Below are 21,934 nucleotides of genomic sequence, written 5' to 3'. Positions count from 1 at the left end.
CTTTTTGTTTACTTTTTACATTTTAAAGTAGCGCATATAATTCAAATGAGATTGTTATTGATGTGTTTAAGTAACACGAACAATTGTTTTATAAATAATAAATCAAGAAACAATATTTGTAGTAGGTATACAATTATCGTAATTTGGATCTGACCCAGAACTTTGGGTTGAAAATGATGTCTCGACGTCTTTTCTGTGATTAAGGCTTTAGTTTTATTTTATTTTCAATAGGACAACCAACATTAGATACAATATCACATCAAATAATAAAAAAAACATTTCAAAATTATCTTGGCAAATGTTCTACTATTTACAGGCAGTCTCACCATGCACTATCACATTGCACAATATGTAGTTAGTTAGTTATTTTTAGTAATTTCTTCTATTTCTTAAAAGGCACAGGAGGTCACTACTCGTTTTACTTTTATGATTATATATGGATTGTTTATTAAATATTGTATCTTACTTACCGATTATGATAATAAATTATAATAGTTATGTGATTTATTAATAAAAAAATATATATATTTAATTTTAAATAAGCTGTAACAGTTTTCTGTTAATAATTCTTATCGTATAAGCAATAAATGTAGTCCAAAAAAATCATCGACTTTATTATAATATTATTTTGGTGAGGAAATAATACACGTGTAAGCCATATTTGCAGTAACACTTTAAAAGGTCAAAGGTCAACTCGATTGCTCTATTCTTAATTTTAATCTGTCGTAGTAGCAATATCATATAATATGAAATAGCATATTATATACAATATATATATATAATAAACAATAATACATAATAAACAATTATTATTTTTCTTTATTGTTTGTGAACCGGATTTCCGATCAAAATTCTAGGTATTAAAATGATAAACAAAATGAAATAAAATAAATACACAGGTTTATATTTTATATGTTTTAAGTCTATGGTCATTTTCAAACATTGTTTTAATTTAATATCAGATACACTGTCATTAAATCATTGTCATTTTATCTATTACTTCTTCGAGCTTCATATTTACTCTAACGCTCTTTCTCTTTCTTTAACCTTAGCATTTTATCTCTCTCTTTTTCTGTTTTTAAAATCATACAAATCATTATAACTTTATACATATGGTAACTCATGTATCAAATATATTTCATGTAGCGAAAATAAAATATTGGAAGGAAAATAGATTACAGATAATTAATATGTTGTAATAATTTAATACTTTATGAGGACTTACTGGCACGTGTTATGATCGATATATTTTATATCGTACTCAATATTCTAAATTCAAATTAATTTTATAGCATACCTTGATATGATTTTGAAATTCGAACTCATCTGAGGCCTGAATGTAAATTTAGTCAAAAGACGTCAGATTTGAAGAGTTTATCGATTACATCTTTCTCCTGGATTTCCATAAAAGAGAGTGATGAATGGCGCAAAAGTTCAAAAACAAAAAATAGCCAAAACTTCGATCCATTAAATTTGATATATTTCATTTGAAAAAATGATTTAGCCTTTTGAACAAGAATTTTATAGATAATAACCTAATATTTTAAACTTCGTTTCAATATAATACTTTGGGCAAAGATTTAAATTAAACGAAATAATATAACGAAATAATTAAACGAAATATATAACCATTTTAAAAAACAAATCTCAAAACGAGTGAGTGTGTGAGTGTACAATTCACAAACGGTAGTAAATTAATTTGTTTTTGTTTGTCTAGTCGTGACGCATTTTCGTTTCTTCGACTTTTAAATCACAACAATTCTTTAGAACTTTCACTGCAGAAATAGGTTTTTTTTTTATCTTATATGGATTATGTATCTATGATTAATTTTTCAATTTATGTATGTATATTTTTGCATTTCAACTTATCCAGTCGTGTTCGCGAAACAATAGAAATCCTTTAAAAATCTTTGCATTATTTTCTTTATCATCTCTCTGATAGTCTCGTGACAATGCTCTCCAACTGCGTGGGTGCAACAATGTGGTTCACTGCCCACTTATCCAATGGCCATGCTATTAAATATCCGTTTCAAACAAAACTCGGGCTCAATTTATCGCACAAAAACATCCGCCTGTCCCATTATGGAAAAATACAAAGATAAAAACAATAGAGGTCTAATTAAATTTAATATATTTAATTTTAATATTTTAACTTTTACTTAAATTTTTTTATACACCATAATCTACTTACCAAAAACGTTGCTAAGCGGATATTCATACATCAATGGCACATGCCATTTAGTCAAGAATTTTAATAGGCTGATAAATAATATCCAATACAATTTTTGTAAAATAAGGCCTGCTATTTTAGACAAATATTACTATAATAACTATAATTTTATATTATATAGATAAGTGTTACTTTTGCCACAAGATTTGACGTTAGCAATCGCCATTTTATAAACTATCAGCTAGTAGCATTGCATCGTAAAATACTTTTCCGTAACGCTCTTGCTGATAGGCTCTTAGTGTTGTTAATAAATAGTTACTTGTGTACTCAAAACTTCGAGTAAATATTCTGTATTACAAGATAGACTATCATGAAAATAGCAAAATATTTTTCAACTCTAGGAAGAGAAATAAGGTTATCTTACGAATTTTATTTATAAATCGAATATTTTCAAAAAATAAAAGACAAAGATCAAAAATAGAGAGTTTAATGTATAAGTTAAAGTATACATTAGTATAATTAATATCGTTAATTTAGAGATTTTAATAAAACAACTGACAATAAAAACGATTGAGGCTTAATAAATAACAAGGATTTAGTCAACATGCAACATTTAAATGTTTTAACTAGTACATTTATCTTAACGGCAAACTGTGAAATTGATAATTCACTCTAACAAGCTCGCTCGATATCGCATAAAGCTATGACTCATTTAATACGATGAAGCGATCTAAGCGTAACAAGTAGGTAAGCTTATTTAAATATATTATTTATATTATATTTATTCGTTACAAACTATAAAGCAAATCATTTAACTCCAACATCACGCGAAGTAACGGCTGTTTTCGTGCGTGTCACAGTTGTTGTAGCGTTAGCACTTTTGGCCGCCGTTCCGACTTTTTTGATTGTTGTCGTTGTCGTTTTAGTCGAAGTTCCACCGTTAGCTAATTGCTGGACATCGACTCCAACGCGGACCTCTTCCGTCGCTTTCTGGCTTTTCTCGTGCGCTTTCGAACTGTTGACACTTTTATCGATGTTCTGAACGTAACCCTCATTTCTTATAACTTCGCTACTCCGTTCTTCAGTGCAGGAAGCGCCTCTCTCTCCGCTGCTCGAGACTCGGACAGCTCCATTATGGACGGGTATAACTTCGTCATTCTCATATCGTTCGATAAATCCGTTACCATCGTTTTTTTCGATAGTGTATGATCCTCGGCGCGTTGGCTTTTCGGGGATCCACACTATTTCCTGACTTAGCGTTTCTTGTATCGGCTCAGGTGTAGCCGTCGTACTCCGCACTTCATCGTGCGTTCTAACATGAGTCACGTTTGTACGTGTATTGCTGAGATTGATATTAGAATCTGACGACTCGTTGACGAATCGTACGTCCGTATCGTTATAATTTTGAACGATTTCGTCTCTTCCTACTTGCGGAGATGCGACTTTTTCTGTTCTTTCACTGGTTATTTTTGTGACTTTTTGTTCAACGTGACTTAATTGTTGAATTGGCTTTAACTGTCCTAAGAGTGGTGAATGTTTTATTCCAAATGTTATCTGTGGAGTTCTATTAAGCACCTGAAAACATTAAGTTAGAATAAAAAAAAAAATACAAAATACCAATTTAAATATTCTGGATCTGAAAAATTAAAATAATGAAGAAAAACTGTTTTTTTATATTCAAAATATAAATTACCTTTTCAGGTGAGTAGGTGCCCGGAGCAGGTACTTTGGCGCGATCGTCAACCGGCAACTTGTGGCGACCAGACATCGTATATACGGGGGCATCAAGAACTGATGGAATACGGTAAGTATTCGGAGCTGAAATAATTTAATAAAATTTAAAATAAGCCGATGTGACAGAGAAAAGTATAAAAACTATAAAAATGTTTTACTTGTCTATGTTTTACGCGATTAGTTAAGAAACTGAAATCTACATATTTATAAGAGGATTTAATATATGTATAAACATTCACAACACAGCCGAAATTCTAGTTACCACAAGGATAAGAACTACCACAACTATTAACTAAAATAAAAATATATATCCTTTAATAAGTACTTCTTGGTCGAATTGTAAGTTTGTTTTATTTTTTTGGATACGAATTCAAATTCATAATTAGTTTATATAAAGAATATAATATTAAAACCTGACACGACGTTGACTTGCCTATTTGTATACAATAATAGTCAATCGATCAGTTGATTAGTAAAGAAGTTAGTTAATGTACTGTGGAGCCGGCGGAGAGTTACTACATTAATTAAAAAAAATCTTTTCTATGAAAAAATATATAGTATATAATATGAAATATTTCTTGGTCATCAGCAAATAGTGCCAAGGTCTATTAAACTCAAACAAATATTTTTTTTATTCCTACATATAATTATAATATTAAACAATCATGTGCTTATTACATTTGCATTAAAAAACCTTTTTTTTTAAATTTAGGGTAATTGTATAATAAAGTTTGTTTCATTAGGATAAACGTCCCCATTATAATGGTGTACATATTTTTCTACTATATCAAATCAGCCTTTTATATGACAGGTAATTACTTTAACTATGTAAATATTAAATAATTTACCTGGTGTTTCGGCATATTTTTCTGTGTGTATTTTCACACCGAATGTATATTGAGGTGAGTAAGTTAAAACAAAGTTATATCCTTTCTCTGGGTTATATGTTCCTGGAGCTGGTACTTTTAAACGCTCGTCGATTGGTTCCTTATGTCTCCCCGAAATCGTGTACAATGGTGTTCTGTTTAGATTCGGAATTGTATAACAGTTTGGAGCTGAAATAAATTGGAAATTATTAAATAAAAAACATATAAAGTATAAACAATGCAATTATTTCAAAAAGTGATAATTTATATTACCGGGAGTGTCCACCACTTTTAAGGTATCGGGTTTAATCCTAAAAGTATATTGAGGTGAACTGCGCAACAGTACTTTATCGGCTTTATCTGGGTTGTAATTGTTCGGAGCGGGAACATTATCCGGTTTGAAAGGATTTGTCTTTATTCTAAACGAATATCGAGGAGCGTTATCTAGTAGTATCTTATCGGCCTTCTCTGGGCTATAGACATTAGGGGCGGGTGTGTCATTTATTTTGGCATCCTTTCCTTTTGGTGATAAAGTATAAGCAGGAGTTGTTTCTAAAATAACTTTATCAGCCTTTTCTGGGTTATATGCGTTAGGCCCCGGCGTGTCCGGAATTTTATCGTTGCCAAGCCTAGGCCGGAATGTGTAGGCTGGCGATATTTCGTGGAGAATTTTGTCTGATGGATTGTAGGCATTAGGAGCGGGATTATTTGAAGGTTTATCTGATGGTCCCTTTATACCGAAACTATATTTAGGCACTCCATTTAATAAATATTTACTAGGTTCATAGGCATTAGGTGCCGGAGTGTCAGATATTTTTCCGGGTTGACCTTTACCTGATATTGTAAACTTAGGTGTATCATCTAACAATCGAGGATCATAGGCATTAGGAGCCGGAACATCAGGTAATTTAGGGTCATATCCTTTTCCACCAATTGTGTATTTGGGGCTGTCTTGAGATAAATGAGGATCATAAGCGCATGGGCCAGGAGTGTTTTCTAATTTTGGAGTATAACCTTTACCGGCAATTGTATATTTAGGATTTCCACTAGGCAAGCAAGGATCGTAAGCATTAGGAGCTGGGACATCAGGAATTTTCCCATCATGACCTTTACCTGAGAAAGTATATTTTGGGGAATCATTAGGCAAATGAGGATCATAACTAGTAGGACCTGGAGTTTCCCATATCTTTTGATCTCTTCCTTTACCACCTAGTGAATATTTAGGAGCATCATCGGGTAAATGAGGATGGTAAGCATTCGGAGCGGGAACATCTGATGGTTTTCCTGGTTGAGCTTTACCACCTAGTGAATATTTAGGGGCATCATCGGGTAAATGAGGATGGTAAGCATTTGGAGCAGGAACGTCAGGAATTTTCTCATCGTGACCTTTACCTGACATACTATATTTTGGGGAATAATTAAGCAAATGAGGATCATAACTTGTAGGACCTGGAGTATCAAACAGCTTCTCTACTCTTCCCTTACCAGCTAATGAATATTTAGGAGCATCGTCTGGTAAATGAGGATCATAGGCATTTGGAGCGGGTACATCCGAGGGTTTATCTGTATGGGGTTTACCCGTCATCGTATATTTCGGTGATCCATCTAATAAGTGAGGATCATATGCATTTGGAGCTGGGGTATTAAATGGTTTGGTATCTGGACCTTTTCCATACATACTAAATTTTGGAGTTCCATCTAATAATCTAGGGTCATAAACGTTTGGACCTGGTGTTTCAAACTGTTTTTCATCACCAAATTTAGGTCTAAACGTGTATGATGGCGAAGATTCATGAAGTAATTTATCAGCTTTATCGAGAGAGTAAGCGTTTGGTGCAGGTAAATTTTCAATCTTCGGTGATGCTCCCTTTCCGGCAATTGTAAATTTTGGGGCACTATCTAACATGTGCATAGACTTCTCAGGGGCATATACGTTTGGTGCAGGTACGTAATCTGTTTTGATTACCTGATCTCTTGTACGAAAGGTATATGCCGGTGATGATTCACGTAAAAGTTTATCTGCTTTATCTGGGCAATAGGCATTTGGACCAGGAGTATTAATAATCTTTTCGGTGGGTCCTTTTCCACTCATCGTAAATTTAGGTGCACTATCTAGTAAATGAATTGATTTCTCAGGTGAATAAACATTAGGTCCTGGAGATTCACTTCTTATAGAATGTTCCTCTTTTATTCTAAAAGTATATGCTGGAGTACTTTCGTGTAAAATTTTGTCAGCTTTTTCTGGACTATAACTGTTAGGAGCCGGTGTTTCTTCTTTTTTTACATTATGGCCTTTACCTGAAATAGTATACTTCGGCCCTCCATTTAACATACGCAATGATTTTTCTGGAGAGTATACGTTCGGAGCTGGAGTCTCCTCGAATTTGACATGTATGTCTTTAGATTTGAGCGTATATGCAGGTGAGCTCTCGTGCAATAATTTATCAGCTTTTTGTGGATTATAAGAGTTAGGGGCTGGCGTTATTTCATGTTTTTCGGAAGAGCCTTTGCCAGCAAGTGTGTATTTAGGCCCATTTTTAAGGGCATGCAGAGATTTTTCGGGTGAATATATATTTGGTGCAGGTGCGTCGTGAACTTTTATAATTTCAGATTTCGTTCTAAATGTAAAAGCTGGTGATTTTTCTCTCAAGAGTCTATCTGCTTTTTGCGGATTATATGCATTGGGAGCAGGTACATGCTCAAACTTTTCAGATTTTGTTTTTGAAGATAGGCTATATTTTGGAGATTTTGCACGCAGAATGGCATCAGCCTGGAATGCACAACAAAGTATCTCAAGTTAAATAATTACAGTACCGAAAATTAAAACCTACAACTACTTTACTCATACTTATTAGGTAATCTAATTTACTACAAAAATGTAAAATTCTAACTAAGAAATATTTAATTTCAATAAAAAAAACTGTGCGCTACAAATATGTTAAAAATAAATTTCTATTAGAGTACACAACATACTATGTCCAATTCTTATGATGATGTCCACATTTAAGCTATTATAAAATCATTTAGCATTTAGCAAAGCAGCAATGAATGAAAATAAGTTTTAAGTAATTTTTAAAGAAGTAAGTACAGACAGATGGTTAGGCAGCAGTTAATTCTTCTGGCGCTGGATAGGGAACTGATTGGCCGATGAACGGTGAATGACGTATTCCAAATGTATGTGCAGGCGCCCAAGGAAGATTCACGCATACCTATATTATAACATGTTGTTATATACCCTCCCTTGATGTTAGTCATGTTATCATTAATAACAGCTATGAAATTGCAAAGTTTAAGATTCCAATAAGATAAATAAATCTATGAAAAGTACTGTGATGACACCAAACACAAAAGAATAAGGTTAAAAAAAATCTTCAGTTTATTTTACCAAACGTATGTTGACACCTACTTTACATACTTTAAAAATGTAATTAGACAGCGTTATCAGAATTTTATTATAACACCATTCACTAGTTTAAATAGCGTTATATTATTTTTAAATAACATTCGATCATATGTTACAAAATTGTTGATAGTAATTATATATAATACTATACATATATTACTAATGAAATTCTAGCCTAGTCATATTTGATCCTTATTGTTTAATTCTCGCCCATGAGGCATCTATGACTTTGATTCGCACCCAACACATGTCCAAAACCATATTTGTGATGACAAGCTACTGACCTTTATTATGTTTTTCATAAGCTCTACTATTTTCTTACATTCAACGTTTAAATTATTAGTATATTGTGTGATAAGGACTAATAATTTGTATTGATCACCTTTTTAATGAATTTTGGTTCGCTTTTTTAATCATAGTAATAAAAAAATTTAGAGTTAACGTTTTAAGTCTTAGAGTTAAGTTAATAATATAAGGCGTGCAATATCATGGATATAAATTATTTCATTCCGGACTTTCCTGAAAGATTTTTTTATAACTGTAAATGTTACACGGTCTCCTCGTATTTGTATTTATAATAAAGAATATAGAGGTGAAATTTGTGTTTTGTCGTTAAATTCGCCTCATACGATTCTCACCCAAAATTCCCTGCATATTAGCTAAACATGTTTAGCAAAATCAGTTTATGTTTATTATGCACGGTGTTTAATTTTATCGTGTTAAAGCCACTGTTTTTAATAACATGATAAGTTTTGACATTATATTAGTTTATATTAAGGAAATTATTTATATCGTGAGAAGCAATTGAAAAATATTTACTTTTTCAGGACAATAGACTCCCGGGCCAGGAACGGCAGAAGTCGGATGTTTCATTTCACGTCTCGGAGCCATTGTGTACGCTGGAGGCCGCTTTGTGATAACAGAAGCTGCTCTGTCCGTGGTGTAGGTCCCAGGGCCAGGCATCGGCGTCTTCGATTCGATTGTCTTACCACGACCCGTGATACTAAAGGCTGGTGCAGCTCGCTTGCTTCCCTCTCGTGCCTCGCCGAGAACCGGGGGCATTGAATAAATATTCGGCGCTGGAAAAATAAGAAACTCTTTTAAAAACTATTTGAGACTAATTAATAAAAAATATATATATTAAACCGATGGCCAAGGAATGACATACAATTACGATAAAATAAATAATAATAAACTAGAAATGGTCACTGAAAAAGAAACATAATTAGCTGCAGTAACTCAATACGATGAAAATGTTGATGAAATCGTGCACTATATGTAACTGATTTATTTGTATGGAAAAAAAAAACTAGAATTGTGAAACGAATTTAGAATACACTATGAAAACAAAAAAGACGTAGAAAGGAATATATTCATTTACGAAAAATTACAAATCAAAGCATAAACAACGAAGGCGTAAAGAAATAGAACACAAGTCCAAAACAAACACTATTACTACAACTAACAACACAAATAGCATGAAACTAAAGTATAGAAAGTTGAAGATGCTCGATGCGTGTGATCTATTCCACCTGGTGTTTTGCTTCCTGCTTGAGGCAGGCTGACGCGAAGGCCTATAGAGAAAGCTGGAGCATGATCTAAGACAGCTCGGGCAGCTTTACTCGGTTCATAGTCACAAGGAGCTGGAGTGGGAGTCACGCGAGGTGGTGGCCACCGTCCGTGTAATGACGCCGCCGGACCCATAGCTCGGCCTGTGTTGCGATCTCAATTATGTTATCATCACTATTAATCCGTCAAATTATATAACATGGAATTTTATACAAGATTTCAATTTATTATAATTTAGTCAATCTGTATAAATACATTAAAAACTTGTTATATAAAGTTAATACATTAGTTACGTCGTATAGCTTATGCAATTATAATTGCATGTACGTCAAATCCCAAGAAAATTATTCACAAAGCTTACAATCTAACTACTTATATATCTATCTAACAATAATTATTTTGAATTGAATAATATTCAATTATAAACGAAAAAAACATAAAACAACGACTTAATCTTACATCTCTCACATGTATACAGAAACACTGATGTATAACACCAATTAAATTAAAACAACATACTTGTGACCAGTTGGGTAACACGAAACTGGTGTCAAAAATCTTTTGACGCTTTTTAAATTATATGTATCGCAAAATATAACAGAAATAATTCCTAGTAACTATTTTACATGTATATAATATTTTATTATTGACGAAACTAACGTAAAAACGAAGTTACTTCTAAACTACAACATTTGTTTTGAACCAGGTTCTGATTCAAAGTGTAACGAAATTACCACTTTCAATTTAATATAATTCTGCATAACTGAATAAATAATGCTGTGGTTTTGCTTTGATGATAATAATTAATTCAAAGTATAAAAAAAAAATTATATACCTTAGCACTCCACTAAATATCCTATTATTTTAATATGGTGAACACGCTGCACTAAACTCATTACACAGCAGTTTAACAAAATAAAAATATTTCACACCAGCAGTGGTACTAGACGATGTAGATGTAAGACTGAGCTGCAATCGACCGAACCAGATCAAACAATCCATTCATGGTCCCCTGGCACCCACACGATCGCTGAGTCACTGCCTCGAACTCGATCACCTTCATTTATACGTACTTATTTGGAGACAACGAACAAATGCATTCAGTTAATATTGCAAATATTCAATTCCAGTGCCACAATAATCTCAGAATATATACTTTTGAATGAAAGGTCACTACCATATATAGGTCAATTAAAAGTTGAATGAGTTTACTCGAATGGATATTTTTAAATTAAATGTATTCAATAATCTGATACGGCTAGTACGTCAGCTTAGACGTTTGCATAAAAGTATTAATTTATTAATTCTAAAAGAGCAAATTTATTTTTAGGTAATAACATTACCTACTATTTTATATTACATTAACATCGAGACAAGGTTTTAAAAAAAATGTCTATGTTTTCTGCATCTGGTGCATAAACTATCATTAGCAGTAACAGACAATTTATGTGCCACTACTGGGAAAGGAAGGCTTATCGTGCGATATTTTATAACACAACCGAGCACAAAATGACTTATAAACATCTAAACTGTGATAATCGTTTAAGATCCACGTCTAAACTTTGGGCTATTTTTATTATAATGTAAATTGTATATATATACAGTCTGTATAATCCTATTTATTTTATCACATTATACTTATATATTGCTATATTAAATAAATAAATCATTTATTCGAGAAAGATGGCTTGGATCGAAATATTAATAACCATAATATTATTGTGTTCGTGTCAAGGACACTGAATCATAATACCGCGGCAATAATCGTTGTAACTAGAGTATAACTAACTTTAAAACACACCCCAGGAGCAGGAACAAAATGAGCGATGCAGACGACATCGTTTATGTTAATCATACTGCAGCCATGAAGTCTTGACCTACTTTAAGTTACCTATTCGAGTAAAAATGTCGTCAACTACTTAAGTAGAATTCCTTTAAATGTAGTAAGGAAAACTATTATTCACCTTAATTAGTCTAGGAATAAAACACGAATAAAAACAATTTAATTAGAACGATTTTTTCAAAAACTTTTAATCCTATAAAAATAATTATAAATTACAATTAGTGTCACACTTGTATTTATTTAAACGGAAAATGAGGACAAACATTTATAAATATTATTATAGCCATCTTTTGGCGAAATATAGAATTACTTTTTAAGTTGGTCACGTGGCTTTGTTACCAATATTATGATTTTATTCACGAAGGTATTAGTATTCGGCTTCACTAAAGGTAATTCAAAACAAATCCACTTAAATCGATTACTCAATAAATTTGCAGAAGTCAATTGAAGTTGCATTTTAGCAATTTGTTTTATCGTGGGCAGGACTATTAGATCAAATGAAGATCGATTGCCAATCCTAGCAATTGTAGTCAGGTAATTGATTACCATTAAGATACGATACTTCTATTGTTAGTGAATTTATTTTTATTTTCAGTCTACACTCGTGGGTCGATGATTTAAAATAAATAAATTTTAAACTTTCCAATGTTATACATTTAATTCAAGCTGGCTTCATCGATACTTAGATATTAACGTAAATTATCGCTTATACATTATCATACGAGGATTATTTTCAGTTTAATAATGTAAAAAAAAAATACCACAAATAATGCTAATAAAAATAAATGATCTAACCTTTAGATGTCATGCCTTCAGTGTTGTAGGAAGCGGGACCAGGACCAGCTTTGTCTTTGCCAGAAGTATCTAATTTATGACCAAACGTAAAGGCTGGGGCGCGGGCTTTCCGAGATTCCGGAGGAGGTTTACCTAGGGACAAAAGAAACGATACTTTGAATACAAACACACACAATATAATTAAATTATAGTTAGAAGTCCTGAGGTACTGAATTCGAATACAATATCAAGGAAAAATCATTTATTTTTTTCAAGACATCGCTCTCTGGTCATGATGAATTCAAATTCTATATAATTGTGAGAGAGAAAGAAAAATACAAGGCACCTGAGTCTTATAACATATTCTGCGTACTTGTCATTGAAATTGGTCAGTCATAATGTATAAAAATAAATGTTTGACTTTTAGATGTATCATCATTATTATCATATGTATATTTATAAAATCCCGTTTACATTACTTGATGTTTCAATGTCGTTTTATTCTTTTTATTTCCTTATAAAAAGTATACTATTTATTGATATTCGTCCATCAAATAATTAATAGTCTTTGTTAAAAAAAAATATTTATTTCGCGCCTTCCTAGAAATTAAATAATGCAAATTTTTTTTATAGTAGGTAAACATTTTAATAAAAAGTTTTGTAAAATTTTATAAATACAGTTCCAAGCCGATGCAATTGTACCCATTGTGCAAATACAAGCTAAACGATCCTACAATTGGATATAATTACGGGATCTCACTTTTTAAGTGCCCTGACACGGATTGTTCAAATAATTTGCATAATGCTGTCATCAAAGATTTTAGGATAAGAATACTGATAAAAGTAAAATACATAGAATTTTCGGTGAACTATCAATTATTTGATTTTTTTTGCTTTGCTTTTTCTGTCTTTAATATTAATTTCATATAAATCTTCATGGTACTTTAATAAAAATACATCCATGCAACGAATAAAACAATGAATCAATTATAATTTAAAACATCCTTCAAATTTTATAAGTAAATTCGTCATTGTTATAAATATGTATTGTAATAATTCTAAAAAACATTTGAGTAAATATTGCAAATACGAATCGAGATCCCTGAATATACAAACACTAAGTAATGTATCAAAACAAAGTAGGTTAAGGGGAACATTATTAAAAGATATAAACAGTCGGTTGTTTTATATTTTTGATAAACACGTTAACTTCTTTATTGCAAACAAGACTCACCTTGATCACGGTCAGTGTTAATTGCCTGTAATCGGTACTGACTTTCACCAAATAAACTTTGATTAAACGTGTCAGGTAATCTATGTAAATAATAACAATTTCTTAGTTTTATTTCAAAATAAATTTATATCAAACATTCCAAATGTAAGGAAGCGAAGACACTGATTTAAAAGTTAAATAAAAACTCGTTCTTGTTATGATCTATACGGTGTTATTGGTGAACATTAACTAAATGATGTCACGTTGTGTACGAACACGGGCAAGGTCGGTGTTTGCGGAGCACGCGATAATCTCACTCAACCTCCGGATGATGTCAGCGAGCTCTCCGAACAATACTGCCGTAGTGCCGAAACTGATGGCCACGAACCGTGCATGAAAGAAATCAGTGACCGTAACAAAAATTTTTTACTTACATTTGTGATAAACACGTTTAAAACTATCTAAATGTGTTTTATCCATACAAATATATTCGAATTTTGATACATCAAAGTATAACAGTATTTGCATGATACTTTTGGATATTACGTAATTGTTTGTTTTAAAACTTAAATACATTTCTGCGACATAACAGTGAAACAAAGTAACTTATGTATAGTTAAACACGTAACTACTATTTTGAATAATATATGATCCATTTTAAACAAATATTCATTAATAATAAAATGCCAAAAAAATAAACGTGGGCATTAATTAGTCAAAACGAATTAAGCCGATGACGGCATTCAAACCAGTTCTTTTACTGGGGTCATCGTCTATCTATCTTTATTTACTTGTGTCATTATGTAAATGAGTATATATAAAATATGATAGTGTCCATTTTCAATTTCAAATGCAGCCATTTTACATCAAAAGAATTAATTAAATATTTAAAACCAAAACGAAATAACGAAAATATAGATGCTAAGCGTCAATTTATGAAGACTGATGACGTGACAAGAGTAATGAGCAGTTATTGATCCATTTTACCTTTAGTTTTGTTACCTAATAACATTCACAGATAATCACGGTCGCAGCTTTACATATTTTGTTGTGTTTTTTTTTTTTAATATTATAAAAGTTCCATATTTTCTATGAAATGAACTTACTTGGTAATTTGTAAAATTATATTTAACATTTTTGCAATGGTATATAGTATAGTTTCATACAATAAATAATTATGTGGGTAGTCTTATATTATACACCATTATAACAAAAACAATGCAAACGCGACATACGTTTTTATGTAAGTGGTCATCACCGCCCATAGAAAAGGGCGCTGTAAGAAATATTAACCATTCCTGACTGATGAAAATGACTCTCACCACAACAATACTGAGTAGGTACTGCTGTTTGGAGGTAGAATATCTGATGAGTGGATGGTACCTATCCAGACGGGCACAAAGCCCTACCACCAAGTAGTAAGTATTAATTCTTCGTCACAGCGCTAACAAATCACAATATTTTAGCGTCAAATGACCGGTAAATATGTAGATAAGTATTTACCTATCAAAGATGGCAGAGACACAACAGCAGGTCCTGGGCTAGCAGCTTCTGCAGCGATGGGTCCACGTCTCTTAGTCGGTGTCCAGGGATTCTGGCGAACGCCCATCGAAGTATCACAGGAATAAGATCTTTTCGTCACCGATGAATCTGTTCCGCGTAATCTGACACCTGACTTTCGAATGCTTTGTGTTAAAGCCTACAAAACAATAGAAAAAAAATTAAAACTGTTTAAAAACAAACTTTTATTTCATTAATTTACTGAATACAATTTATTGTAGTGGTCATGTGACCAGTGACCATTGGTGATAACAAGTTTTGTAAATGTAATGATAACTTTTCAGCTTTTAAAATATATTTGTGGAAATGAAGATAGGTAAATATTTAGTATCACGCCAACACCTTTGTATATTGAGGCTGAATATTTATTATAGTTGTGTTAATGTACCTAAAATGTATCTTTTAATCTACTTTTTACGCTCAAAAAGATGCACCAACATAACACGGCAGTTATGACGTGTCTGTCATTACGGATGAATTAAAAAAAACTGTCTCATTAGAGGTGATGGCGCACTACTAAAGTAATTACCAGATTAATGATTATCAATACAATGTACGTTAAATCTATATTTATATGTCTATGTATGTATATATATAATGAAACGTCTTTGCATACTGTATAATATACGTGTTCAACTTTTATATATGTTGATGTTAATAGTGTGCAAAAAAGATTAAATGAATAAATAAAATAAATTAAAATATTTGAACGTATTGGTGTAAGACTGTTTAGTTGACGCGGAATCATCCATAGATGGTTACCTATATATAAGCTATTCATTTTTTGAATTTCGTGACCCTTCCCCCTTTCTACGTAATGCCCAGCGAAGTCGAGTAGCAGTCGTGTAGCAGCATTAAATAAAGAATTTGAATTTGATTTTAATATTAAATTTTATTATCACCAGCGCTAAGTGTGTGCAACCAATTTCAACTCTATTGGTTGAGTGGAACTGATTTAAAATTCAATTGCAAGATTTGACCTGCACATACTGACAAGTCTAGTTACATAAAATCTTGTTATGAGAGTGGTCATATTAAAAATAACGTAAAATCTTCAAGTATTTTACCGATCTGACGCTATGCGTTGTGGACTTCATGGATTTTGATGCGTACATATTTAATTTAAGTTTCTTAAGCTATACAATCTGAGTATTATTCGTTATATGAAATTATAAAATTAAAATATCATCACAACATTAAAGAAAATAGTAGAATCGTTTAAATATTCCTAAATTTAATATAAAATCGTAAAACACAAAATGACAAGTGACAATAATTGACAGTGCCATTTGACAACTTTGCAAGAAGCAATGAAAATCACTGAGTATATTATGTGATATATACACCATGTGTACAGGGTGTAAACAACCTTCAAAGCTTTTTTATGTATAGTTACAAATCATACGGTTTATTATTATATATATTTAAAAAAATACTGAATTAATAGTTTGGCCGTCATCGTCATACATAACGATTATTTTCCTGTAATCCTTATAAAGACCATCGCTATTTCTATTTACAAATAAGAACTGACGAAATTGTCAACGATAAAAGTTCTCTCCTACATATGGTTTCGTAGAATGTTATCCTCTCAAGACTGCCAAATATAGACATACCTCTTTGCAATACCTAAGCCGTTTCGCTTATTCGCATACGACCTCTTTAGTTAAATAAATGAATAACGTAACGTCATGATTCTATTTTGGTCACATCAGCGGTTCTTTAAGTAATAATTATTATTAACTGGTAACAATAAACAAATTAGTTTTTTTGATAATAGTTGTTAACTGAAATTTGAAGGTATATATAAAAAAAAAAAACTAAATTCTGCTTAGCTGACTTTATTGTTCTAAAATGCCAATATTTCAATCACAATGTTTGTCTAAATAATTAGTATGAGTTTAATAGTTTTTGTCCAGAAAAATAAGTCTTTCTATTGATAGATTATATATAGATTTAACTAAAACTAAACTAAAGATATATTTAAATAACATGTATTTAATGGTTAACGACAAAAATTTAAAACATTATATTCTCTGTCTTATGACTTCTTTGAATATTGTTCTTTTTTTAATATGTACCTACTCATGTTATAAACCAATTCTAATCAATTAATATTACGATTTTTCTATTATTTCTTAATAGTATGTTGGCCTATTATCATATCTGCCTATAGCTGCTTCCTACAAATCTATTTACTAGCGCTTTTTTTATATATAATATGAATTATAAAGAAAAAACTAACAAACACATTAATCAATCAATTTCTATCCTTATATGACAAGGAACAAACCGGTTTCATCTACCCACTCGATGTATGATCGCCTTCGTATGTCGCCCACAGTTCGTATGACGGAAATGATTTATAATACCTATCAGATCGTAGGTAAAATGGCTTACTATTTGAGATATTTTTTCATAAACGAAACATATAAATACAGAATTGAATATGCTTGTCTATTTACACCACTATTTTACAACTGTGCTGTGCCCAAAGACAGACTCAATTTATCAAAATATTACCGATATATCATACATCGAATTATCAGTCCCTTGTTATTTCTGCCTTATATTGAAAATTTTGTAAGCATTTCTCAAGTTTTTTCGGTTCTTCAAATATTGGGTTCTTGATTTTAAATATCAACCATAAAATATTCTGAAATTATTTTTATTACAATTTAAAGGATAATTTTTCACTCACTTTAATTGTGTCATGTTATTGAAAGTTACAACCGCAGCTTGTGGTATGATTTAAATATTAAGTCAGCCTAAAAAAATATTGTACTGAATAAAAAATATGACAAAATTACATTCCTTAAAGAATTTTCGTCAATAATATACAGAAAGAAAAGTTAATTCAGTACCAGTTCGTGCAAGTCGCTGTCATCGTGAAAAATGAATAAAATCCTATTTGGGCCATTCGTTTATTCATTTCAGTACATTCGCGAATAAACGACTACGCTGTTATTACTTTTTCATAGGCTCAATCACACATACCCGTATCAAAGACGTGTAAAGTCTGAGAAAGCAAAACAACAAAACAAATAAGTACCTCATTACAATTTCAATGAAATGTTTAAATATTATTAACGTTTTGGTATCACGGCTTTACTTATTTCTCTGTTAAATAAAAAAAATATTTTAGATTTTAATCGTATTATTTATTCATATTAGATCAATTCCGAGTTCGTAAAGATAAGATCATTTTATTTTTATTTTGATATTTTTAAATCATTCTGTTCGGTACACTCTACAGGATAGTGTTTTGCCGACAATTTTAAATATTCTCTCCATTTACATTCTTTACAATTAAGTACCTGTATGTTATTATTTTTATCCAAGCTTTAGCTTATAATGAGAGCTAGAAGCAACCTCTACCTTGTTTATGTATCTACCTATATTAATAATTTTTCAAATAAAATTTAGGCGTGACAATTAATAATGTAAGATAGGTAATTTCTTAATTCAATCTACCGAAATTACTCGCAATACCTACTAGATTTCATGTTATATATTCGTATTATAGTTAATAAATTCATATTTTACCAAATTAAAGTTAAATAAAATAAATATAAGCAAGATTTATTGAGCCAACCGTATTGTTTATCCTTTTAAAGATATTTTTTTATTATTAATGAATATTTTGTTGCTGTCAACAACTGTGCGACTTGGATTTGCAATATTGGATACATTTAAATATACTTGATAGGACGATGTATTATTAATTATCAAAACTGTATTATTATTAATTTGGTAGTACCTACCCATTAGTTAAGCTGGATACGACGGAAAGGCAGTAGTAATATAATTCTATTTTGGTAATAATATTTTATTTCAAAAAATATTTACGTCTTCTAAAGCAAAGGCGGGCTAGTGAATATATTTTTGTGGATATTCATGATAATTCATTCAATACGATTGAATAATAAGAACAAAGTTATTATTATATTTATTATTTTGTATTACAAAATTATTGTAAGTCAGATAAATTGCAGATGTTCATTTGTTGTGAGATATATATTCAATGTTTACAAATATCGTGACATTAAAAAAAATATTGTCGAACCGACAACACGCTGTGTAGCCAATTGATGTTATAGCGTCATCCACTGATCGACCTTCCAAAGTCAATTTCATTGAATCAAGTTATCTTTTCATATAAACGCAGTTTGCGATCTATCAATAGTTGATTGTTACATAGTTAGCAAAGCTATTGGCATTTATTAAATAAATAGCAATGAATACAGATTACCACGATTAATCTCAAGGTAGTAAAACACATGAATTGATTTAAACTCAATAATTAAGTCTTCCAAAATATTTATTTATTGCAAAATATACGGAATCGTAGACTTAAGGCCAATGGCCATCACTTCCAGTCAACGCAAAGTTTAATAGAAACTATAATAAGTAAAAATCAAACGAAACAAAAAAAAAAACGATCATGAAAATAAGGGAATACACAGACAATTCATAACCTTAAAAATAATTATGACAAAAGTAACCACAGTATGAATACGATATTAAAAAGAAAAAAGAATCAACTCAAACTAAATGTGGAAAAAAATTAAGTAATTATTTTTATATCATTTCTATTTTTAACACTCACAGTTGTGAGTTCATCTTTTGTATATACTTTTTCTGTTCAGAGGCTCATGTTCAGAGGCATATGTAGATACAGGCTCGAGTTGCCCTCGGCAAATACAAAAATATCACTTTAAACAAAACACAAATGTAATTTGCATTAAATAACTGAAGACGGCAAAAACTTATAAATCTAAGTTGATTCGTTAGATAAAGAGTGGGGTCTTGCATCTATATTAGCGTTTACGTAATTTCATATGCAGATATAAAATAATTTTTACATTTTTTCTGTATGTAAATTAATAACAATTAATTCAAAGATAAGTAATAGTAAGTAAAACCACATTGGTGTTATAAATTAAAAAAGTAAAGACATATTGAGTTTCTGATTAAAAAATAAACATTTTGCAGACCAAAATGGCTCAGATATAGATTCAATTCCGGTCAAGCATCACTGAGTATCCATAGTAAATGATTAAGAATACTATACATCTTGAACTTGGCGATGATTTAAAACATCGCAAGATAACATGCATGTGGGTTGAAATTTTGCCACATATATTGTATCTTCAAACAGATCGGTCAATTGAACAGAAAGCCGTTAGAAGAGAGGAGGCCCTTGTTTAGCAGGGGGACATTAACACGCTGTACTTTTACTACCATGTGCAAATTTCTATTAAAATCCATACTTATTATAAACGCACAAATTGAATATTAAGAAACAAGTGCATAGTTATAATAAATAATGATAATAGAAGGATTTACCACAAGTTAAATATTTCAAAGAAAAATTTCAAACCCGACCTTGGTTAGATTTAATATTACGTCAACATTTTAGGTATTATTTATCTTTGTATATTCAAAAAAACAACCATGTTTTGCAATAATGATTCACCAAGATAACGTTTATTGTTTCAGATGCGGAAACATTCATAAATAATTTTGCTTATTTTATTATGAACTAACGGTCTCAAATATATATAGCGACGAATAGTTACACTCTTTCTGTAAGTAATTTGACATTCGATAAAAGAAAACCAAATATTGTGTAAATAAACAAGCATTTATTAATAATATTGTTCTATTTAAAAAGTGAATAAATCACATTTAATTAGATTTCTCCTAGTTAAATATTCGCATCAATATTTTCTAATATCCGAAAGCTGAATAAATAAAACATAGAATATTTAATTAAAATAGCATTAGCAGTGATCGTGTTAATAAGATAAATACACTGACCCGTGCTAATTCACAAATGTATGTAAATATTATTGAACACCGTGGCCTCCGTTGTCACAGATCGTGATGTTAATAAAGAAGAACATTGCACCATAAATCATAGTTGCTCGTTCAAATAGACGGCTAAAAGTAATCTTGCATGATTGTACATCGACAATACCGATGTGACACTGTCATTATGTCTCCATTGCAGCCCACAAGGAATTTATTAATAAACCACAAGAGCTCCTCAACTTGAAGATGATATTGGTCAGTGAGTTAGTTTTAGTATGAAGTTATATAGATACATGCAATACAGTACGAATTGCATACATTCAACGTGAGATGTTAAAAGTGACATCATTAACGTAATTATTCGTTTTATATTTATACTCAGGGTTGTAGGCGGTTTTACACTCACGGACTTTAGAATCTGTCGCTTGTTTTGCACATTCTAGAACTAAGTTATACATATGTATATCTTAGGACTCGACGATTCTTGAATGAACGAATTTGGTAATGAAAATAGATATATATATATATATTTATATTGCCTTTACCAAATCAAAATCCATAAAATCTTTAAAATAACACAAGCGCTTGGATTGTGTGACTGGTGATCCTTCGTGAATATGTAATATACATATATTAAGAACTGAATGATTTAATTCACATTTGTTTCTATTTTATTTTCAAAAAAGCCGCAATATGACAATAATTTTATGTTTTATTTAAAAAGCACTTACCTTTTATTATGTGTCGTACGATCAAAGTTACGACTGGTAACTTAATACACACTTGTAACTCGTTATTCGTTATTAAAATTAAAAAAAATGTTATATATATTGTAATTTTATATCAATATATAGGTACTTATTAAAAAATTCGATCAGCATAGGCTGTCGTCGAAATACGTATCGCGCTCGGTTCGTCGCGGTGCACTGCGGTCGAATGCTTGGTAATTTACCGCTTTGCTCCTCAGGCTGAATACTAGAGCCGA

The 21,934-nt window shown here is 31.0% G+C and overlaps 1 protein-coding gene across 2 annotated transcripts; it reads right to left on the bottom strand.

Moving 5' to 3' along the window:
* Positions 1-2,686: 2,686 nt before the first annotated feature.
* On the bottom strand, positions 2,687-21,886 carry LOC125063840. 2 transcript variants are annotated; one of them, XM_047670490.1, is made up of 9 exons: positions 21,681-21,886; positions 15,076-15,271; positions 12,381-12,512; positions 9,706-9,885; positions 8,993-9,252; positions 5,044-7,540; positions 4,753-4,959; positions 3,864-3,988; positions 2,687-3,745 (listed from the first exon to the last, which is right to left on the bottom strand). In XM_047670490.1, exons 2-9 carry the CDS (start codon positions 15,179-15,181, stop codon positions 2,978-2,980), a joined length of 4,275 nt encoding a protein of 1,424 aa, XP_047526446.1. In that variant the 5' UTR covers positions 15,182-15,271; positions 21,681-21,886; the 3' UTR covers positions 2,687-2,977. The 2 variants fall into 2 exon arrangements, with proteins under 2 accessions (XP_047526446.1, XP_047526447.1); XM_047670491.1 differs by lacking the exons at positions 9,706-9,885; positions 21,681-21,886 and having other exon boundaries at positions 2,689-3,745.
* Positions 21,887-21,934: the final 48 nt, after the last annotated feature.

This window comes from Vanessa atalanta, chromosome 4 (assembly GCF_905147765.1).
Source record: "Vanessa atalanta chromosome 4, ilVanAtal1.2, whole genome shotgun sequence".
Taxonomy (NCBI): Eukaryota; Metazoa; Arthropoda; class Insecta; order Lepidoptera; family Nymphalidae; genus Vanessa; species Vanessa atalanta.
The sequence above is the reverse complement of the archived record's forward strand: the minus strand, read 5'-3'. Positions and strand labels throughout refer to the sequence as shown.